Source organism: Myotis yumanensis, unplaced genomic scaffold, assembly GCF_028538775.1.
Source record: "Myotis yumanensis isolate MYYU_CA2020_CCGP unplaced genomic scaffold, mMyoYum1.0.hap1 SCAF_14, whole genome shotgun sequence".
Lineage (NCBI taxonomy): Eukaryota > Metazoa > Chordata > Mammalia > Chiroptera > Vespertilionidae > Myotis > Myotis yumanensis.
Genome location: NW_027223765.1, coordinates 9,400,091 through 9,423,668, shown reverse-complemented (window position 1 = coordinate 9,423,668; position 23,578 = coordinate 9,400,091). Strand labels below are relative to the sequence as shown.

Sequence of the window (23,578 nt, the reverse complement as noted above, 5' to 3'; positions counted from 1 at the left end):
CAGACCCCACCTTCCTCACTGGGTAGTCTTGGTGGTTTATCAGGGAAGGTCCCTGGCCTTCCCTTGGCCACGAAAAAGGCCAGGGACCCCCGTGATACTGATCAGACACCTTTCCCTGCAGCGGAGTCCTGAACCACGTGCCTCAAGCCCTGAGCGCGAGGGCCTGAAGATTCCCGCAGTTCAAGAGACAGAACTAATTCCTGCTGCCCAAGCTCGCAGGGCTGCCGGTCCAAGTCCTCTTCCAGACTGGTTCTCTAGGGGTTCCTCTGGTCAGCAAGCTCCCCACAGCCTCCAGGAGGCTCCCCTCTCCCTCTGGGTTAGCCAGAGGTGGCTGCTGGCTGGCAGCCACAGGCCCCAACGCAGTGGCACCCCCCAAATCCTCACTGACCAAGCATATTCACTATGCCAACTGCAGGTCCGCTCGGTCCAGTTACTCAAGAGCTCTGCTGAGCAGGACTCTGCTCATCTGCTCAGATTACTATGTGAATCTGTTAAAGTAATAAAATTAAGTTGTTGAAAATGTTGCCTCCCGTTCTGTGGCTTCCTTCCTGCCCCTGTGTGTACAGTTTTATTTGATGACGGAATTATTAATGAAGCAGAAGATTCTATTCCTATCAGAAAAGAGCTGTAGATCCAGATTCTATTTAAAGGGAATGCGTTGAGCTTCCCGACAGAAACTCAAGAAGCATACAATCTAGTAGCTCAAAGTGAAGCCAGGGGAGCAACTTCACATGTTCAAAGCTCTTTTGTAATCCTCATGCCTTAAAATAAAAAACTAAGAAGTCAGGCCGAGGTGAAGACAAATCCCACAGATGACATGTGAAAGACAGTGAACTTCGAAACGCTGTGAGGCATAATATAAGACATGATCCTCCTCCGTCTTAGCCTCAACTTGTCAACTCACCTCTGCCAGGGACCAGCGCCTTCTGCAAGGCTTCCTTCAGAGGGCTGTGCCCGTGTAAGAGCCTGTGGCCGGGAGTGACAGCAACGTGGGACACGCCATAAATGGCCTCGGGGGTGGCCGTGTAGGCGGTCAGCTTCTCTCCTGTGACTTGCCCGTCCACCTGCCAGGGGGAGAGCAGAGTAGTCATTCCCTTCTCAGTCCTCCCTCTGGGCTACTGTGCTCCCCAACCTCAGCCCCTTCTCCCCACCCCTTCAACCGCAAATAGTGGGGCCAGCTTCTGGCCACAGCCCCAGGGACGGGGGGTCAGAGATGGACCCAGCAGGGGCAGAGGAGGGCGGAAGAGGAGGATCACAGCTCCTCCTTTGGAAGCCCTGCCTGGTGCCCACCAGCTGGCCCACTTGGGCCCGGATCGAAGATGGTCAGAGCATGCTCAGAGAGATGCTGTCACAGCTGGAAATCTCACCACCTGCTCGGAAAAGCAGTAGAAGCAAACGCCCATATCAGGGTCTGATTTTCAAAGTTTTTAAAGCACACACCCTCTGTCTGATGGGGGCTCCCAGGTCTGAGGCCGGAGTGAGCTGGTCACGTGGGTGAGGACATGGCACCGGAATGGTGAGCTCAGCGACAGGCAGCGGGTGGTCAGTGGACACCAGCCAGGGCTGTCAGGAGGAAGGAGCCTGGAAAGGTGGGTCAACTCTGTCTCCCGGCTGCTGGCCCCTCTAAGGTTTTGATTGGACTGAGGTGAGGGAAGGGTTTGGAGCTAAATGAACTGGGCAGACAGGTCTTGATGGAGGAGGCAACATCAGAAGGATAAAAAAGAACACCCAGGCAGGAAATGGCAACAGAACAACTTTCCAGCCAGCAGAGACAAAGAGGACAGTTCGAGGGGACCTTCCAGGGCAGGTGGGCCTTTGGCAGTGACCTTCGGAAGGTCCCCTCTTGTGGACCCTGCGGAAGCCCAGACCCTAACAGCTTCACGTCTGTGTAGTACGTGCGTTCGTTAGCCTCGGCTCCCTGTTTTGGGACATGAACCCCCTTGAGGATACAGTGAGAGCTGTGGACCGGCTTCCTAGGAAGTGCCCACACACACATTCTGCACTTAATTTCAGGGAGTTCATGGACCCAACAGAATACCCTCTAGATCTGTGCTGTCCAACGTGGTAGCCAGAGCTACGTGCAGCCACGAGCACTTGAAATGTAGGTGCCGTAAGAGGACAACAGCAGGATTTGAAGACTTGGTACTGAAACAGGAGTGTTAACAATAGTTAAACACTTCATATTTTTTTTTAAATTGCTCACATCTTGAAACAGTAACATTTTGAATAGAATGGGTCGAATAGAACATGCTATTGAAATTAATTTCACCTGTTTCTTTGCACTGTAAAGGTTGTGGCTACTGGGAAATTTGAAATTATGGGTGGGACTCGCGCTCTTTCTGCTGGACATGCTGCCGTGGAGCCCCAGGTGCTGGGCTGGTCAAGGGGTTGCAACAGAGCAGAGCGCCTGGCCAGCACTGACTGCTGGGAAGGCTCCGCCGCTCACCTTTAAGGTGAAGTCCAGGTGGCAGCCCACACAGTCCCCGATCCAGTGGGCCTGCATGCCTTTGATTCCATACCACTCCGGGAGGTCTGCCAACGCGTCCCGCATGGCCTGTAGGGATGAGAGAGAACGGAGAGCGAGATGCACAGGTTTGGGAAAGTGAATGATTCGGGGCTTGCTGAGGAAGGACTGGGGGAAAGGGAGGGACATGGGGGGAGGCTCAGGAATTAGGCCTCTTCTTGTTCGTCTGCCAATCAGAGGGGCCCAACAGAGGTGAGAAGCAGAGGCGCTTGCTCATCAGGACTCAAGTTTCATGCGATGGGTCCGGCCAATGTCTCTATTCATTGGGGGCCTGGACACATGCAAAGCAGGATGTGCCAGAGCCCCTGACATGAAGGTAAAATATAGTCACTACCCCTTATCCGTGGGGAATGCGATCCAAGACCCCAGTAGATGCCTGAAACCGCAGATGGTGCAGAACCCAATATATACTATGGTTTTTCCTATGTGTACATTCCTATGATAAAGTTTAGTTACTAAATCAGCATAGGAAGAGACTAACAACAATAACTAATATTAAAGTAGAACAATTTTAACAATAAAAGTTGAATGTGGGCCTCTCTGGTATCTGAGCTGCTAAGTGACTAGCGGGCAGGTAGCGTATACAGCGTTGGACAAAAGGGATGATTCACATCCTGGGCGGGACGGGGAGTGACTGAGCAAGATTTCCTCGTGCTCCTCAGGACAACGAACAATTTAAAACCTATGACAGCTTACCATTTGCTGTCATAGGTTTTTAATTGCTCGTTGTCCTGAGGAGCACAAGGAAATCTTGCTCAGTTATGCTAAGTGAAATAAGCCAGTCAGTGAAAGATAAATACCACATGATCTCACTCATTTGTGGACTATAAAGAACGTTATAAACTGTTGAACAAAAATAGATAGAGGCAAAGAAACATCGAACAGACTGTCAAACTACAGCGGGAAGGTAGGGGAGGGTTGGGGGGAATAAGAGATCAACTGAAGGACTTGTATGCATGCATATAAGCACAACCAACAGACACAAGACACTGGAGGGGAGAGGGAGAGTGGGGGGTGGGGAGAGGGGTGGGTAGGGGAGGCCAAGGGGAGGTCAATGGTAGGGGAAAGGAGACATATGTACTACTATTTGTAATACCTTAAATAATAAAATAAAATAAAAATAAAACCTGTGACAGCACCTGACGCCTCTCCGCCCCCTGCATTGCTGAGCCTCGCTGATAAGCCCTCTGGGTGAGTTTTCCTCTAGGTTGCATTGTCTAGGGCTAGGCTGGGAGACTTCTTGTGGAGGTGCTTTGCTTAAAATATTCAGGTCTCAGAGAGGACAAAAGATTGAACTAGAATGAAATGGGAATATTTTGATATGCTAATTATGGGAGAGAGAAAAACCTTCCTGCTTAATGCCTTACCAAATTTATGAAATTTTTTTAAAAACGAAAGCAATTTAAAAAGAAACCAAATGAAATCAACATCTTGAGAATAACCCAGCAAGCCCTCTTTAGTCCCCACTGAGAAATGAGCATTATTCAGGGCTGGTTTTTGATGAACACCTGCTCTGAGCAGCCTCTCCCTCATCCCGGGGCTGGCCGTGCTCCACCAGAACAAGAAGGTGGTGAGTATTCAGAGACCTACAGTTGTTTGGTCTAAAGACCTGTTTTTATTTGTTTGTTTGTCTGATTTAGGTTTTCGTTGACATGACAGCCTGCCTCCCTTCTTTGGTGTTGCAATGACAGTGGTAGTACACGGGATTCAGCTCCTTTCATGCCCTTACATTTGGCAAACACTTGGCAGCGACTCCCTCCCCCACCCTGGCCAACCTGGAATTATGGAAATCTTACTGGTTCACAGAACCCAAATACCTTGGGAGAGAGCAGGTTTTGAGACTCTTTTTTAAAGGGCTATCGAGTAAATGCCTTTTCAGGTAAAATGGAGGGAACCCAGCATGTGAGAGCCGAAAGCCGAGCTATGCTGGGAGATGGCCTGTGCTCTCTCTGAGCCCCTCAATCTGGAAGCCATTCGTTTATTCAGCTCCTTCATTTAACAAATGAAAAATGGCTCACTCAGCCAAGTCAATGCCAGCCCAATATCACGAATGATCTAAGTCTTCCGATCAGATAAACTGTGCTCAGTTTCCTGGTCTCTTTAGGTAAATTAAACAAAAGATAACATCTTCCACATGTAAAACCTAGAAATTAATGATATAAGTGGGCTTCTCGCATGCTTTACAAATAATTCCTGCATTTAATGCTCATCTGAAGCCACATTATTGTGGCTATTGTTGAGCATTTAGAGAAATCCTGTGGTTTACAAAAAGGCCTCATAATCACTTAGTTGCGATCGGTCTGCAAACACGGCCCCTGCGGCCCTGAATGTACCATGTGGATGAGGATGCTGTAAGGAGTTGAACTGAACTGCATATTACCGAGTCTGACTTATGAGCCCATGTTTAAGAACAGGAAGTAGAAGGAGACAGGCTGAAGCCCACATCCAATCAAAAGAGGCTTTCGTAACACAAAATATAATCAGGAATAAGAAAGAGGAAGATTAAAATGAAAAGCTGAGGATAAAAAGAGGATTAGCTATAACCTGGCCAATCAGACTCTTTTTTTTTTTTAAATATATTTTATTGATTTTTTACAGAGAGGAAGGGAGAGGGATAGAGAGTTAGAAACATCGATGAGAGAGAAACATCGATCAGCTGCCTCCTGCACAACCCCTACTGGGGATGTGCCTGCAACCAAGGTACATGCCCTTGACCAGAATCGAACCTGGGACCCTTCAGTCCCCAGGCCAACGCTCTATCCAGTGAGCCAAACCAGCTAGGGCCACTCTTTCTTCAAAGACACTGAAATAAGGCCAGAAATAAGTCATTACTTCCCTAGGGAAGACCGTGTGTGTGCTAACGCATTAACCACCACATGCAATGGGACCACAAGTGAGGATTCTAGAAGTGGCTTTTAAAACATGATACATTTCAGAAGACCTTGGATGAACAAATGTAAGCAAAATGAGAAATCCAGACCTTTTAAGACCATTAGCTTAGATTTATTAGCTCCCACGGGAGAGGGAGAGGCTGCAAAGCCAGGACCTGGAGAGCTGGGCATAGATTTGAGACAGAATGAAAGAGACAAGATGAAATGGGGAGACTTAATTAAAACGGGTACTTTTTAAAAGCTTAACACTTAGCCTCCTTCTGAATCAGTGTGGTTTGATTAGCAATTAATTTTGCATTACAATCTGTATGTTTTTTCTAAAACGTTTTCTTGTTGCCAAGATTTCTTTATTCTTCTTTAAAAAATCATTTCGGTGCATTCACTCTAAAAGCACAGTGTATATTTGAGTTCTAATAAAGGAAAATCAATTCCGAAAGCAGTAAGATGTTTAACACTCTAGATATCCTCTCTAGAATATGCTAGAGGAATAAACCTTCTCTCATCCTAGCCTCATTCCCCTGCAGGAAGTTAGGCACAAAGATTTATCCATTAAAAATCTCATTTGGCTGGATGTTTACCTCCCTCTGACAGCCCTGTGCTAACTTCTCTTCTGAAATGTTTTATGTATGTCTAGCGAAATCCATTTGTTGTGACTCTCGGTGCAAAAGATTTATTTACAAATACAGTTCGCTCTTTTTTTAAGAATCTTTGTTGTTGAAAGTATTACATATGTCCCCTCTTTATCCCCCATCGACCCCCTCCAGCCAACCCCGAGCCCCGCCCGGTTGGCTCTCCAAGAGTGCCAGTCCCAGTGAGGGGCTACTAACCCAGAAGGGCAACAGCCACGAGTAAGTGAGGAATCCTGCTAATGAGGTGAGCCTGGGCCACAGGCGCAGGCTCGAGGGGTGGCAGGGGCAAAGGACAAGAGGCGCCCACCAGCCCACATGGACAGCAAGCGCGCATCTCAGAGCCACGCCAAAGTGTTACCGTGTAGCTTCCCAGCGGCTGGGAGGATGGATGTGCCTTCTGGGTGGGGCCGTCGGGGTGGCCCGAGTGCGTGCTCTGTGGGAGAGCACGTGCAGAAGGAACCCTGGAAGCCAGCGTACCCACCTAGCCATGTATTCACGATGGCCACACTTACCAGCCTTTCCCACCCCTTCCCACCGCCTTGTCAGCGGCAGGACTGTTCTAAGACCACTGACTTCCAGGAGACAGTGCTGGAGGTTCTGAAATGTCACCACCACCCTCCTAACGACGCCAAAGACGGAGGCCAAGCCCTCCCAACGACAGAGCCACCTGTCTGATGAGCCAGCTTCCGATTCCCAGAGGCCACCACCTCATCTCACTGCCCGTGGCACCCAGGACGGAGGGAGGCTGTGCCTGCACCCCCTCGTGGCCTGAAAGGGCAGCTCTGTTCCGGGAAAGAAAAAAGTGGAGACAGCCATCCCAGGGGACAAGCTGCTCAATTGCCTTGAGCTTGGAAGCCTGCCTACAAATGTAAAGCTTCCAGAACATAAGACCATCCTTTCCCAGACTCTCGGGTCTGAAGACGTGTAAACCAAGGCCATCGCAACCCAGCTATTAGGCTGCTTGGTTTTGTGGTTCTCAAAATGACAAGTCATCATGGAAATTTTGGAAAAGACAGAAAGGATGTTACACAAGTCAACTGAAGCAGCCAGGGTGACCACCATTAATATTTTATTCTGTACCTCCCAGCCTACTTGCTCCCGTCTTCCACTGACGCTAAGATGCACGTTTCCCCACAAGCTCTGAAACGGGGCCGTGTCTTGCAGTCAATAGTGTCTTTGATTGACAGCATTTTTATTTCTCCGTGGAGCATAACATCTAAAACCAATGGTGTTAGAACTGAACAAATACAGTAGGCGTGTGTGTGCCTGTGTACACGTTCTTACACAGGTAAGGCCATGCTCTTAAAATATTCTTTTTAACTAGAGCCTGCATTTGACCAAGGTTTGTAACTTATCACAGTCCTGGAAATGATCAAGTCTCTATTTTGAGCAAAGCTGATACTAGAGCTGACCACCTGGAATAGTCAGCAAACCACAGAGACATGGGAAGGTGCTGTGGGACATGGTCCCTTTCTAGAAGAGCAGACTTACTTTGAAAACAAAACAACGTAATATGGAGCCATACGTATCTGTTGTGACTGTTTCCTTAACAGCAGCGGTGACCACCGGCTCAGTCTCCTGCTCCCCGAAGGCCCCGGGATAAGGACAGGGCGTTGGGGCGGAGGACAGGGCGTTGGGGCGTTGCAGAACATGACCCAGCTCCCGCTCCGAGAGGCCAGCAGGCCCATTCCGTCAGGAACAAACTAGAAAACCGCGCTTGCCATTACCGGCCTTCTGTGCATTTCCTGGCTAAGGCCCTGCCTTCCTGCAACACACACAGACGGTCTGCCTCCTGCACGAGGGTCTCGCTTGGTTGCTTGGGAACCAGTGCTCAAGAGCAGGCGGAAGAACGCAGGTCTGGGACCGGGGGACTCCGGTCCGGCCTAGCTTTCCTGGGGTCTGGGTGACTCAGTTATACAATGAGGGATGGGCCGGCTCAGTCATTTTTCTGACACCTCCGCTGGCAATCAGCGCTTCAGGCGGCGGGAGGAGGACAGGATGTGCGCTGCTTGAAATAAAGCAACACCTTATCCCTCTCTTTTAATTTGGTTTCAGACATCGGATTGATGTTGTAACTCTGAGCAGCAGTAAAGGCATGAGGGTTTTGTTCCTGCCATTTGTTTCTCAGATCAGGACAGGGATTCAAAAGCTGGGGGACTCTGAGCTGTAGGGAGGGAAACCTCCAGTGTCCTCTAGCTTTAAAATCCAAATGTCTCCCTGAGCTAGCGAGGCTCACTGGGGACACTCGCCAGCTCTCCCTGGCACACCCAGCGGCCCCACTTCCCCCAACAAGGGGCTAATGAGTTCCCTGCCCCTGGAGTCCATGCTCACAGCGCTGCCCCGATCGAGACCACACGCGGCTGTGACTGGGGAGCGGTGCGGATGTCCGGAGGTGGGCAGAAGGCACTGCGTTTAGGGAGAAGAAACCTCATCGTCTGTATCATCTAGAAACCCCAGAGGTTTCTAATCCCAGAGCCAGGCCCAGCCTTGCACCAACTCTGGTGACTTTTCCAGGCAGGAGCTCCCAGGTGCTTCCTGCTGGCTGGGGCTGGGTGGGGACACATGCCTGACCCGCTCTAGGCAGCCCCCTGCTCGTCTGGGCCGTGCTGGGAACCGTCAGCCTCAAGCACCTACTTTCCTTGAGTCTTGGCCCCCCCTCCCACTCCTGCCCACTCTCATCCCCAGGACTTGAGGGGTTGGTGGGGATGGCTCCCCCTGTGCCCTGTGCGTCCCTCTTCCCCCCAGGAGGGCTGAGAGGACAGGACAGGATGGAAGGTGAACTGCGCTCACCCTCAGGCTTACGAAAGGAAAGATCCTGGAATGGCAGGTTACAGAGGAGAGAAGATATCACACAGAAGGAGCAGACTAACAGCTCCCTCGCTCCGTGTGACAGGGAGCGTGAACCGATCCCAGGACAGAAGCCTCTGCTGTTTCTAGCAGAGACAGTGATTCCGGCAGGACGCTCACTCGGGGCTCAAAGTGCCAGCCGGGGCCAGAGCTGAGCGGCTGGGGCTCCCTGCCACTCGGGAGTTATAAGGGCGGGGAGGGGGGCATGAGGCCACCCCCAGCCCAGAATGACCATCGAGGGACGTGGTGGAGATGAAGGCAAAATCGCTTTAAGGCCTCGGGGCTGGTAAGAGGGAACCCGAGCATGACCACATGAAATCTGGCTCCGCCCGAGTCCTCACGGCCTTTATCCCAACACCCTGCAGAGGAGCTGACGGCTCCTTAAACCTTTCTCACTTGCTCCTCTTGGTTCTCAGAAACTTTCACCCTCAGCCAATATCGCCCTTGTTCGCACACATGGGAAGACCCAGGCTGCACACACCGGCAGAGGCAGGGACCTCAGCTCTCCTGGAGGCAGGAGGCAGGGTGGGGCCAAGTCGCCAACCTCACTGACCAGTCCATCTGCTATGCTTTCTGGGCGGGGCAGGTGAGGGTTGCTGTTACTGGAGGCCTTTCCTGGCAGTACCTGTGAGCCAGCCTCTGTTCCGGGGCCGAGGGCGGGTCTGAGACAGCCAGGGAACAGGCCCAATTTCCCAGGGAAGGCCAGACGCTTTCACGAGCCACTCCGGGCTCAGGACTGGAACCAGGCTGCCCAAGGCTTCCAGAGTGCCGGGGACTCTCAGGCCCCAGGGGCGCGGGCTGGAGATGTACCTGCCCCATTGCTCCTCCTGCTCCATCCTCCTCCTCTGCCTCCCCACAAGCTCTTGCCTCGCACCCCACTTCCCCTTCCTCCCCATCGCTCCAGCCCCTACCTTCACTCTTTGCAGGCCCAAACAGGACCGGTACATTCTTCCAAAGCACCTCTATTTCACCGGCAAGGTCACAGGTGAAATCAAGAGACACATGGGGGGCAGGGAAGGGGGGATAGTACCTCCCGTCCCCCTGACTTCATAAGGGCTCATGGCTGCCCCTCTGCTTCTGGCCAACAGAACTGTCCTTAGAAATACTGTGAGGCGTGAGTTTCCTGCACGACTGGAAGGGAACAGAGCGCTCCCTTGCAGACATCTGGCACTCCCTGTCTCCTCACCTCCTCCATGATGCCTTCCCAGCCCCTGGGCAGACCCGGGCTCCTCCTGGCCTCCCATGCACTGTCCTGCAGGTGGCGTGATCCCTTGGGCCGTGGCTGCTCCCGTCCGCCACTGTCTCCCACACTAGCCTCCAAGCTCCGTAAGAGCAGGGACCTCGCTGTGCTCTTCTGTATTCTGAGCACCTCGCCCGGGGGCTGGCCAGGCACTCAGTAACATCTGGGGAACGAATGGGCGAACTCAGAGGACCTGAGACGCGGCACGGACTGCCCGTTAAGAGCTCAGGCACTCGGGCTGGAATCCCAGTGCTGTTGCGTATTAGCAGTGTGAGCCTCAGTTTCCTCATCAGTAAAATGGGACTAACAAGAGGATCGCCCTCAAAGGACTGATGTCAGGGTTAAATAAGATGGTGAGGTAAAGGCCTGAGCACTGACCGGATCGGGGCGAGCAGGGAGGAGTGGAAGGTGTGGACCTGCTCGTGTCCCAGCAGTCGCCAGGGAGTTCCTGAAAACTTGGAAGCTATAACCACCAAGGTGGGCCGGACTACGCACCATTGGGGCGTCGGTATGTCCATCGTAACACCAGGAGGAGCCCAGGAATAGTGCCCGCGAGCCGGGCCCTGCGAGGAAACAGCCTCGGGGGCCACAGGAGGCAGCCGCAGAAATCAAACCCACGGATCCATTAGAAAAGCTCAAGTGGGAAGCCGAGGTCGCTTCCGGGTGTCACCTGCTGTCGGGAACCGGGCGCTGGCTCCACCACACTCGGAGCCTTTTACTTTTTGTATGTGAGGCTCCATGCCCCTCCCCTCCAGCGCTGCCCACAGATTCCTCCCACACGTCTCAGCTGTTCCTCAGCTGCTCCCACCACAGGTCTCCTTCCACGGAGCGTGTGGTTGAAAGCACTTTTCATGTCTCACAAAGCAGACAAGCCCAGCAAACGCCGGGTGGGGGGTGAGGGGAGAAAAATCGAATACATCACAGAACAGCCTTAATGAGGCGATTTTTCTATTCCAGGGCTCCCTGTAATTTTCACATCAGGCACCGTCTTTATCATTTGGAAGTTAAGTGAATGAAAGGCTGCGCCACAGCCATGTTCCCGAGCAGACCACCAGCTGCACGCAGAGCCCACAGAGCTGCCAAATCAGGTGCAGATACAAAGCCCTAAAGATAACAGCTCCTGGCCACCCAGCCCCATTCCCCACCCCCTCCCCCAGCCCCGTGACTGCAGAGGCTGAAAGCCAAGCCTGCTTTCCTCGGCCCCTCGATGCTGGGGCTGAAAGCACACAGTGGGCTCTTGCTGGGGATGCCAAGGAAGCTCTTGCGTTCCAGATAAAGCAGCAGTCAGTCACCCACCCCTCCCACGGGAGTTTATAAAAGCACACATCTGGCCCAGCCGGTTTGGCTCAGCGGATAGAGCGTCAGCCTGTGGACTGAAGGGTCCCGGGTTCCATTCTGGTCAAGGGCACGTGCCTGGGTTGCGGGCTTGATCCCCAGTAGGGAGCGTGCAGGAGGCAGCCAATCGATTCTCTCTCATCAGTGATGTTTCTATCTCTCTCTTCCTCTCCTTTCCTCTCTGAAATCAATAAAAATAAAAGCATGTATCGGATCATGCCATTCCCTTCCTCAGAATCCTTTGAGAGTTTCCCACAGCCCCCATGATAAAGTGCAAATTCCTGAAGACCTAAAGGCCCTGCCTGATGGGCCCCTCACCACTGCCCCAGCTTCGCCAGCCCTGCCTCTCCTCGCTCTCCGCTCTCCGATATTCCCTTCCCTCACATTCCTTCAGTTCCTCAAACTGTCACGTAGATTTCTGCTTTAGGGTCACCACACATGGTTGTTCCTTAGTTGGGAGGCTCCCCTCCAGCTTTATGCCCCACTTAACCCTTGCTCACCTGCCTGCGTCCTAAACAGGGAAATTTCCCATTTCAGATACCGTACTTTTCTGTTCTAGACTGCCAGTGTTCGTTAGTTTTGAATAGTTTCCATTTCTCTTGTGAGATTCCCCATTGTTCACTCATTATGACCATCTATTCCTTTAAGTTCCAGATCAGTTATATAACAGATGCCTCTGACTTCACTTCCTAATTCCAACTTCTGGGTCATCTCAGGAACTATTGCCTTTTTAAAATTTTTATTTCTAGGCCTTTTTAAACTTTCTTGACTATGGGTCACATTCCCTGATTCTCTGCAAAGCTGGAAATGTTTCATTACATGTTGAACATCACAGGTGAAACCAACCTTGCAGGGAGTCTGGATTATGTTGTCTCCCTTGAAAGGTGTTGAATTTTGTTCTAAAAGTTCCTTGTGAACCTGTCAGGCTTAATTTTTTTTTTACTAAGATGAATCTATTTTAATTTTGTCCTCATTCCTAGAGTGTTACCTAGATGTCTAATATATGGCTTTGTGGGGGTGTCAAATGCAGACTTTCGTCTGGGCCCTAACTCCAAGGTCTCTGAGCACCGTGCAACCCTGGTAGCTCTGCTCTCTCTCGGTCCCACAGCCATCACTGGGCCTTATGGAGCCTTGCTGCGTGCAGCCCGCAACCAAGAGCCTGCAGTGAACATAGATTTCTGCCCACTCCTACCACTCCCACTTCTTCTGATTTTCAGGGCAGACCAAGTGCTGACCTCCAAAGACAGCTTTTTCAATAAATGTGCACAGGGGTTCAGCAAGCACCCAGCAAGTCACCATGGTAACTAGCGTTTCTGATGAACAGCTGAAAATTCACAGCTGACAATTGAAAGAATAATGCCCCTCAGTTAGGTTATTACATTTCCAACTTGAGGCAGAGGTCAAAACAGAAGAGCTAATTAGGTGGCTTTTCCACAATGCCTGCTACAGAGCCATGGACGCATCTGGGGCTGCCTGTCAGCAGAGAGGGGCTCCCACTGCCGGGAAGTTACAGAGAGCAAGGTCCTCAGCCTTGTGCTTCTCCTCCGGTCTCTCAATAGCACTGTGCTAACCAGTTCTAGTGAGTACTTTTCCAAATCCATACGCTATTCTCAGTTGTGTTCTGAATAAATTATAATGGAAAAATAACCTCATTTAAGAAACATCTTTTAACCGAGGGGAAAAGGGGGGGGGGAGAAAGGAACATCTTTTGAGTGAGAGAACTGGGGGTCATCTATGCATATGGCGTTGGTCGTTGGTGCTGCCCACCAACGTGCACACATTAGTGGGGAGCCTGCGGGCGGACACTCACCTTTGCATAAGCAGTTGTCTTGAGGAACCACTGCCTGAGGTACTTCTGCTCCACCTTCGCTCCGGAGCGCCATGAACAGCCCTGCTCATCCACCTGCTCGTTGGCCAGCACTGTTTGGTCCACGGGGTCCCAGTTAACCAAGGCCTGTACCAACCATGAAACAAATTGTGAGGACACTGTAGGACCCCTCGAGGCTCCTCCCAGGTGAGGGGTCTGCAAACGCAGCACCTCTGCTCGGGGACTCGAGGAATCTGCATCCCCTCGGAGTACCGCGCGGCCAGGAAACCACCAGCGAGCTGTAAGACGCGCAGGGAACGGCCTCTGTGCCTCCCTCCCATTAGAATACGCTTCGGACGGAAGCTGTAAGCACGTGTCTAGCTCAGGCTTGGTATCTTCTTGCGTGAAAGGATGAACTGGCAGGATTTGAAGTTTGAGTAAACAGAGAAAAAGAAGTAACAATGGTACCTAGAGCCTAGCAGAAGTCAGTTATTTTAGGGGAAACGAGTATATTAACTTTAATATAAATAGCTAACCGTTACCGAGTGACCACCGTGTGCTGGACACTGGGCTAAGTGCCTTCCTAATGCTAGCTTTCCGCATCCTCAAGACAACCTTTGAAGGCAGGAATAGTGTTACCCCCACATTGCAAAGGAGGAAACTGAGGCACAGAGGTCAAATAACCTGTCGAAGGTCACCCAGGAAGTGACAGAGACAGGATCAGAACTCAGACTGTGGGAAGTGTAAAAACTGTCTGCAATTTTTAAAAAATGTTATCTCTGGTGCTGGCAACAGTAGGGCTTCCCTAAATCCTACAAAAACAGTCCCTGTATTCCATTTAAATGACTGTATCACATATGTAGAGTAGAGCGAATAAATATTACCACCACCCTTATCAAGATAGAGAGCATTCCCAATACCCCCCAAAATTCTGTTGTGTCGTCTCGCAATCAACATCTGTCCCTAGAAGCTAGCAATCTTTTGAGATCTTTCTGAATACTTTTATGTGGCTGAGAGACCCTGTAATCTGAACCACTGTGAAGTTTCCCTACATAGCTCTAATTCACTTCTATCTTCATGTAAAATAAATACCTCTGCCATTGCCATCATCCCTTTACTACATTTAGGTACAACTTAGTGCAAAGAAGTCAATGAGTACAGAGTTTGGGCACTAAACTATCCTGGCTTGATAAGCACTGTTATTTTAAATATGTTTTTATTGATTTTCAGAGAGAAGAAGGGAGAGAGAGAGAGACATAGGAACATCAATGATGAGAGAAAATCATTGATCGGCTGCCTCCTGCACTCCCTCTACTGGAATGGAGCCTGCAATCCAAGCATGTGCCTTGACCTGGAATAGAATTATGACCTCCTGGTTCATGGGTGGATGCTCAACCAGTGAGCCACACCAGCCAGGTACTCATTGTTATTTTTAATTTTAATAAGCAATTCTAATAAGAGATTGTGCTGAATATTGCCTATTTGCCCCTCCAAATCCTCTTTCCCTCTTCTGTACCTTGGCTTGTCCTCTGGTTGGGTTCAGCCAATGAGAGGCATCCTGACCTCCTTCCAGCCGGGCCGTGGCTGGAACACTGAAGGCACAGCCCCTGCCCCCTGTCACAGCCCCTGCCCTCTGTCATAGCTACTGTCCTCTGTCACAGCCCCTGCCCCCTGTCACAGCCCCTGCCCCCTGTCACAGCCCCTGCCCTCTGTCACAGCCCCTGCCCCCTGTCACAGCCCCTGCCCTCTGTCACAGCCCCTGCCCCCTGTCACAGCCCCTGCCCCCTGTCACAGCCCCTGCCCTCTGTCATAGCTACTGTCCTCTGTCACAGCCCCTGCCCCCTGTCACAGCCCCTGCCCCCTGTCACAGCCCCTGCCCTCTGTCACAGCCCCTGCCCCCTGTCACAGCCCCTGCCCCCTGTCACAGCCCCTGCCCTCTGTCATAGCTACTGTCCTCTGTCACAGCCCCTGCCCCCTGTCACAGCCCCTGCCCCCTGTCACAGCCCCTGCCCTCTGTCACAGCCCCTGCCCTCTGTCACAGCTACTGTCCTCCTAGTTCCAGTGCCTGCTCCCCGAGGTCGACCCGAAGCCCTACAGAAACAGTCCCTTTATAACATGATCCTTTCGGCCGCACCCTCTACTTACTGCTGGACCCTGACTGATCTGGAGACGTATCTAAAATCTACATAAAAAGGAGGGTGGAGGATAGGCTAACTCGTCTGTGGGTGGTGATTTTACAACTGGAAGGCAGCATGGCCACCAAAACACGTAAGCCTGTGAAGCCTGCAGTCAGTGGTAAAGCCATGCAGTGAGTGACTCCCCTCATTCCAGGGCCCCCCACGCCTTGAGTACGCAGAGATAAAATATTAACCTTAGAGATGAAAACTCTAGGCTAATAAACCAAGGGTGATTTACTTATCTATTATTATCGCCTATATTAGGGGTTGGGAGGAATACCATTAAAATAACCAGCCCTAGCTGGTTGACTCAGTGGATAGAGGGTTAGCCTGTGAACTGAAGGGTCCTGGGTTCGATTCCAGTCAAGGGCAATTGCTGGGGTTGTGGGCTCGATCCCCAGTAGGGGGCATGCAGAAGGCAGCCGATCAATGATTCTTTCTTATCATTGATGTTTCTATCTCTCTCCCTTTCCCTTCCTCTCTGAAATCAATGAAAATATATTTAAAAATAAATAAAATAAAATAAATAAGGTAGCCCAAGCCAGTTTGGCTCAGTGAGTAGAGCGTCGGCCTGCAGACCAAAGGGTACCAGGTTCGATTCTGGTCAAGGGCACATACCTCGGTTGCAGGCTCCTCCCCGGCCCAGGTAGGGACTCCTGCAGGAAGCAACCAAGCAATGCGTTTCTCTCACATCGATGTTTCTTTCTCTCTGTCCCTCTCTCTACCAATCTCCCTAAAAATCAACGGAGAAATATCCTGGGGTAAGGATTAACAATAAATAAATAAATAAATAAATAAGGTAAAAAGAAAGCCAAGTGTTGTTTAGTATTGTGGAAAGTTCTTTCAAATGGCAGCCCGCCCCACGCCCTCCCAAAAAACCCACACAGAACTAAAACTGTATAAAATACAAAACGGAGATAGAAAGCCCTATATGCTTCCATCTGTGCCTCTCGCCCCCCACCAACCTCAGAGGATCAGGAAGAAGCAAACACTCAATACTGCCGATCGCAGAAACAAACAGGACTTTATTTTCTTATCAACAGTTCCCACAGTGGCCCGGCAACTCCCCGGCTCTAGGTTACAAAATGCAAGGAGGAAGGTGTGTTCCTAAGAGGTTTACAAGTTATAACAAAACCTTGGTGGCAGATGAGAGACAAATAAAAGCAAAACACAAAAGCAATTTTTTCCCCAGAGAAAGTCTTGGGGGAAGAGGAAAAACACCAAAGAAAATAGCATTTCAGATCAAAGATGCATCAGCTGTGAGAACCCACTCTTGTTTCTTCCCACGATCTGATCCGCCTCAACCACAGAGATGCAGGGGGGTTGAGGGGGGGTGGGGGATGGGGTTACCCCAGGGGTGGCCACAAGGCAAGACCCTGGCATCTGGGCGCAGCACGTGCAGCCTCTCCATGCCCTGGAGCTGCTCCCAACGCCCTTTCCTGGGTCTCCTCTCTCGACTAACGGTCTCTAGCACACGGCCTCCCTCGGAGCCAGGGCTCTTTACAACATCTCCGATGTCCACGTTTTGAACATGTACTTTGATGGACACCCTGATTGTCAGGTAAGCACAGCCTTGCTACATAGAATAGTTTCTGGACAACCTCACCTGGCTGACATGTGTGTTCCCTATTCCCCACTGAAGCCAACTCTACGCTCCTCTACAGTTCACTAGCCACATTGGCAGGATCTGAATTTTAAAATCAACCTTCAGTCGATACTGAAGCGGCAGAAACTCCTGCAAACACTGAGCTCCAGCCCACTTGGCCCACTGCTTCCCTCACACAAGTTAACTGGTAACTCCGCAGAATGAGCCGCTCCAAATAAGAGAATGTCCCCAGCTGATCCAGGGTTAAACACGAGGATTAACCTTTTTTTGTCTGGGTGTTGATGGGAAGCTTTTAGAAAGCATTTTAGGAATGCGTTCCACGACACCATTAGGCTCTCAGGGATGCTGGTGACCGTGGGCTCCACTGGGGATTCTCAAGGCGGCGACATCCTGATTTTGAGTTTATACGCTCCCTTCTCTGCGACACAGCAGCTGCGGTGCCCCCTGCCCTCGGCCTCCTGTGCCACCCCTCACCCTTTCTCATCTCATCTTCCTCTTGCTTGGGTTCTCTCCCCTCGCATCCCTGGACCCCGATTTGCATAGGATGCCTGTCCCGTCCAGATCACCCTCCATCAGCCTTTGTCTCCCGGCCAGGGCATCGCTCCTCGGGCCTCCGGCTCCTCCCATCGCTGTCCTTGCTTCTTCCTCCTCAGGCTCCGCTTTGCTACCACCTTTTCTGAGGACACTGACATGCAGCTTCTGGCTCCAGAAGGCTGGTAAAGTATATGGTTCAGGGTATTGATTTTCTCAAAGTCTATTAGCTTTTTTCTTGACAAAGGGGTGCTTAATTAAGGAACACCACATAGATCTTATTAAAGGATGTAATTCTCAAAATCAATATTGCCCTATTCCATCCAGAATGGGCCAAATTTGGACGGAGTCCAGGGGAAGGGAGTGGGTCCCAAGGTTACTGCCACCACCTTCCGCAGCCCCAGGGGCAGAGTGGGAGAGGCTGTGCGCTTCCTGGAGACCAGGCCGCACTGCACACCCAGCTTAGGAGGCTGAATTAGCACGGCCACCAGCTGCCACTGAAGTCATGGAGACGGCCAAAGACAGACTCCTAGATAGGAACTCTCCACAGTTCCCCAGAACGTCCAAGCACCCGGCAACATCATTCGTCTCTCTACTAACTACATCCACGAAATAACCTTCTTTAAATCACAGAGGTAAACTCATGTTCTCCCAAGTACAGGGCTTGGAAAGCTTGTACCTGCCCATCATGAGCTCACAGCTTCATTGTTGCTGACATTGTACAATGAAATATGTCAACATTTGGAAGCTGCATAACTCACTGTACTGTATTTTCCAAATGCCTAATGTATGATGTTACAAAATTATGCAGAGGTGAAAAATCCATGCAAAGTGCAAGACAGACCAGTCCAATCCATTTCAATTGAACAGAGTACAGAAAGGTCAGTGATGTTTCAGATTCAACACTGCAGCTAAAGTTTAAGGAACTTAAACTGTTGAGGAAACCAGCTTGGAACCACTTGTTGACTTTTGCTATAGTATCAAAGAAGAATATTCACAATTATGTGAAGTGGTTATTAAATCACCCTTCCACTTTTAACAGGTTCTGTTCATTCAGTCTTCTGGTATTTACCACTGTAACTTTAAATAATAAAAGTATGCTTCCGTTTTGGATATTGTCTTTAGACAGCTCTGGGGACCCTGGGCCATGCATGGTGGATACTCGGCATGGTCGGCCATACAGCCTTCCTCCCACCCTCAACCCCTCTTCTAGTTCGCCCTATTTTTGTTAGCTTTAATAGCTACCTTTCTAACTTAAAAAATCACATAGATGTAAACCTCTAACTTTTCATCTCTGACTCCTTGCTGAGAAAGATGAAGGGATGGTCTCACACTTGCTTCTATTTTTCTCCCCCAAGTTCACCTCCTGGTTTTTGTTGCTACATTATTTTTATGTTGTTAAGGTTCAAGACATCTTTGTTTTATTCCGAAATTCAAGTTGAGCCTTCTGCATCCATCACTAGATTGATTCTAAAGCTTTTCAAACCTAACACATAGTGATTCTGTAGATATTATTCATTGTAAGACCAAGCAGTGTGAAGTGAGCCACAGAACAGTAAATGTGATTCTGTGTCCTTAAATCCCTCTGGTCAAAGGATTCATGCTGTTTCCACTTGTTACTTCTGAATTTTCTAGACCCACATTGTCTAGCAGAATGTTCTGTGATGATGGAAAATGTTCTAGATCCGCGATGTCCAATCTTCGCTACTGGCACGTGAATGTGGACCTCAATCTTAATGTTAATTAACCTCAATTACTTTAAATTTCAATATCAACCCCACATGCCGTTAGTGGCTACAGTACTGGACAGCGAAGTTCCAGGCCACACTTGATGCTCTCCCTCCTCCCCAGTATCTCAGGAGCATCCACTGTTACTGAGCTCCCACCATGACACGCTCCTCCCCTTCTTGAGACCACTCGGTAGGCACTGTGATGGTTTTTCTTCAAATATCATCTCTGTCCTCCAAGACCCTGCAACAATGTCACCACCCACTTAGCAGGAGAACCACACTCCTGGAGGTGACTGACCCAGCGCACAGCTGGGAGGGGTCTGAGCTAGGGTCTGGGAAGCCTGCATTCCTCTTCTGCTCCCCCCGCCCCCCACCATCCCGCCCCGATCTCAGCCCAGGCACCAGGCACTGTTACGTGCTGGGAATTCAAGCGCGGAAAGAACCAAGCCCTGTCCTGGAGGCAGCAAACTAAGCCGGGCGTGGTTACTTTCTGGATCTGCTGCGACCCAGGCCATGAACTTGAGGTCATGTTCATTTTCACAGCTCCTGGGCAAACAGGGCATCTTTGTTTCTTGTTTAACAATGGTGTGTTCTAAGCAGACGGAGGAAATTTATTTAAAGTGCAGCTAACTTGGACTTACCTCCTTCTGATAGGCCAGTCCAGCGTCGTAGAGCTTGATAAAGAGGTACTGCGTCCACTTGTAGTAGTTTGGTAAACATGTGGTTATTTCCTGCCGGAGAGGGAGAAGAAGTCACCCATTGGCCACTGTGAACTCTTGCCCCGACGCCACGTAGGCACCGGCCTTGCAGCATTTTGAAAAGCAATCTCACTGCAAACATGTGACCGACTATCCTACTTTCCACCGATTTGTAAAGTGAGGGAAGAGAGATGTGATTGAAACACCAACCCCACCTACCCTGTGTAAAGATGAGAAAATCAACCTGAAGTCTTCTGCACACGCCTCCCTCCACCCATGCAACTAGCATGTGAATTACATTGTACGAAATGGGGTATTATCATATTTGTCAGCACAAACATATTGGGGGGGGGCCCCACAAAGCTCATTCATGAAAGCAATTCATTTTTAAAGCAATCACAAAATCCAAGAGGAATATTTTCCTGCTTTCAAACGCCCTCCATTTGAAAATAAACCTTGTGTTTCCACCTACAACCAGGGCCCGGTATCTCCTTCAGACTCATTCTACCTCTTGTATTCCATTATGTGAGTCAGGCTGGCATCTACATAGGAGACCCACCAAAAACATTAGCAAATATTAAACTCAGTGAGAAAGCACCTGGCTTGTATTTCCAGCCTAAACCGAAGCTTCCCCAAATGTACTTTCTGTCCTGAAAACGCCTTTGCTATGGAATCTTTAAAGACAGGTTATTGATTCAACCCTGTAAGGCTGAGTGGGTAAGGTCAATAAGCACAGAGACCTACACTCACACTGCTTCCTTCTCCTGCTCTTTGCACACAACAGTTCACGGGGGAATGGGCGTAGGACAGGGCACATTCCAAATGGCTCTACCTGGATGGACATCTGAAAGAAGTCACCCTCTACGGAAAGGCAACAGCTCCGCCTTTCTTCATATGGAGGAGAGAGCTGAAGCCCAGCGGGGAGAGCAAGCCGGGCCGGAGCTGAACAGGGGGCCTGGGAAACTCGAGGTGCTCCCAATGGGCTACTTCTCTTAGGTAAGATTCTTGTGTATTATGTCCTTTTATGTGCTGACTAATAAAAATAGCAGAGTAATCGCTACTAGAAAACAAAGCACTGTGATCACCAGATCCACTCCCCACTCCCCTGCAAGTGAATAACCAGCCCATCTAACAGCTCCGCCCCTATGGTAGCTGACCCCCGAGGCCTGCCCCATGCAGTGCCCCAGCTGTGACACTGAGCTGCTGAGCTGTGAGCAGGAAAGCCAGACCTGGCTCCCAGGCTGCACACACACCCAGCCTGCAGGAGCTACGTGTACCAAGTGCCTCGCCAACCCAAGAATGGGACCAGCACACTGTGGGCGGGCCTGCTCCCCAACGCCTCCAAATACACCCTCAACCCAGGATCCTTTCCTCACCAGCTACCCCGCCCCATGGCACAGAACTCGTTTTCTTCCGTTTCCCAGACAAGCAACTGAAGAATTTGCATTTCTTTCTCTTTTTTTGGGAGGGGGGAGGAGGGGGAAGAAGGGAGAGACAGAGAGAGAAACATCAACTTGATCTACTTGTTTATGCATTCATTGGTTGATTCTTGTATGAGCCCTGACTGGGGATTAAACCTGCAACCTTGGCATATCAGTATGGCGCTCCGACCAACTGAGCTACTCAGCCACGGCAAAAACTTGTATTTCTAATAAAACTGGGGCTGGAGCTATGTTTAGATGTTTAATTTGTTCATCACTGTCTGCTCAGGTCCTGGTACATCGAGGCACCCCAACATTATTGTTGAATCAAACTAAACTCAAATTACATTGTAAATCTGTAAGATGAACTAGGGCAGGGGATGCAAGAATGTGGTAAAAATATTCCCAGACTTGTTAAGGTTTGTTTTTGCAAATTCTTATTCATTAGAAGTTTTAAAAAAATGTGTGAAGCTAATATGAAAAAATGACAGTTAAATTTAGGAGGTGACAGTTTTCTTTTCTCTACCTCCCTGGATCGTTAAGTTTTTCATAATAAAGCATCAAAATACTTCTAATAAACACATAGAATATACAGATATATTATATGCATGTATGTGTTTTCTCAGCCCTGAATCTGCTTCTATAGATTGAGAATAAAAACTACACAGTAACAGACCAGTATTATCATCTTCATCCAGGTTTACCGGTTTGAAAACCACTTTCACTTGAAATAGAAGAAAGATCATAGGTCCAGTCAGAGGGGAAAAAGATGGCTGTCCAGCCGAGCATTAGCCTATTTCAGTCCGCCAGGAATGCGACCTCTTCGGAAGAGCCAGCTCCGAGGTGCGCTGAGCGGTGGGCACTGCAGGCCCCTCCCCACCTGTCTTCAGTCTGGGTCTGACCCGTGTTGTTCACGTCGGGTTTCTGCGTGTCATTGGAGGAAAAGTCACGCCAGCTGCTGGAAGGGTACAGCTTGCAAACCAGTACTCCAGGACCATCATCCACTCTCGACTGTGGAGGAGAGAAAGTTCCGTGCTGTGACCTCGGCGGGACCTGCGAGCTGGACCTGGGCCAGAGCGGGAGAGGGCTCGCTGCAGCCCCCTTAGACACGGACCGAAACTGATGTTCGTTCTGACATAAATCAGCGCCCCTCCCTTGCCTCCTGCGACGAGCTGGTTCCTGGAACAGGCTGTTTACAGGCTGGTCAAGCATGTGAAGTAATTTCCGCACCTGGAAGCACGCATGCACTAGCACCGTGACTGGCCCCCCATCCCCCTTACCCTATATAATTCTTTGGTGCCTGCCAAGCAGCGTGATGATCCATTTATTTCCTCTTGCAGCCTCCAAGACATGCCTTGTGAGTTTCCCCTAATAAACTCTGTTAATTACCAACTGGGGTGGCAGCCTCTTTCTTCATCTCTCTTGCCCTCTGTTATTGAGGAAGATTTTCAGTGCCAGGAACGGCACGTGCCCTGTGTCTGCGTGTGTGAACGCCGATGGCTTTACTTGAGTACATGTTTACCACTCACACAGTCCCCTCTGAAGTGCCGGTGTCCCCTGCCCAGAGGAAGCTGGGAGCGCTCCTGCCCATTTTCCCACCTGCTGCACACAGGGTCCACTAGGACCCTCGGGATCATCCTCTCCATGAAGAACTGGCAGACCAGGTGGCGCAAGGCTCCCTAGTCCAGTCTCATGAGAACCACAAACATGGTGGGGAGAGGGCTCAAAAATGCATTTCCTAAAAGTATCAAAACACTTCTGGAACCTTCCTTGATTTGCTGGTTTTAAAAACAACAAAACAAAACAACTATTTCTAATCTTCTAATACCTCATCTCTGTAAAAAATCACCAAAAAGGGGACACCTGTAATACTCCCAACAATAAAGTTTTTTTGTGTGTTTTTTTAAATCACCAGACATCTTTCTGAAATGAAACTGCTTAAAAGCTTTCCCTTTCGTCTGGCGAGAAATGGAGACGCCCTTTCACATTTTCCCTGAGAACCTCTTATTAACCCAGCTCTGCAGACAAGGCTCTCCTGGGGTTTCAGCACCAGAGATGCTCACTGCCCTTCCTTCCTTCCTCTTCCTAAAGCAGGATTCTCACAGGAAACATTTGCTCTCAAGGACACCTGGCAGTACCTGG

At 50.1% G+C, this 23,578-nt stretch overlaps 1 protein-coding gene across 2 annotated transcripts in view; it reads right to left on the bottom strand.

Annotated features, from left to right (window-relative positions):
• Nucleotides 1-23,578, bottom strand: part of LARS2 (leucyl-tRNA synthetase 2, mitochondrial) — a 97,448-nt gene that overhangs the window by 40,158 nt on the left and 33,712 nt on the right. The window contains exons 1-5 of one of the 2 annotated variants that reach the window (XM_070391668.1): nt 22,113-22,622; nt 19,959-20,048; nt 13,277-13,420; nt 2,447-2,554; nt 905-1,064 (exon numbers count right to left, since the gene is read on the bottom strand). In XM_070391668.1, the coding sequence (XP_070247769.1) occupies nt 905-1,064; nt 2,447-2,554; nt 13,277-13,420; nt 19,959-20,048; nt 22,113-22,130 (520 nt within the window). In that variant the 5' untranslated portion in view covers nt 22,131-22,622. Of the gene's footprint in view, nt 1-904; nt 1,065-2,446; nt 2,555-13,276; nt 13,421-19,958; nt 20,049-22,112; nt 22,623-23,578 lie in introns of those variants that run through there. The other variant, XM_070391667.1, reaches the window with a different exon arrangement.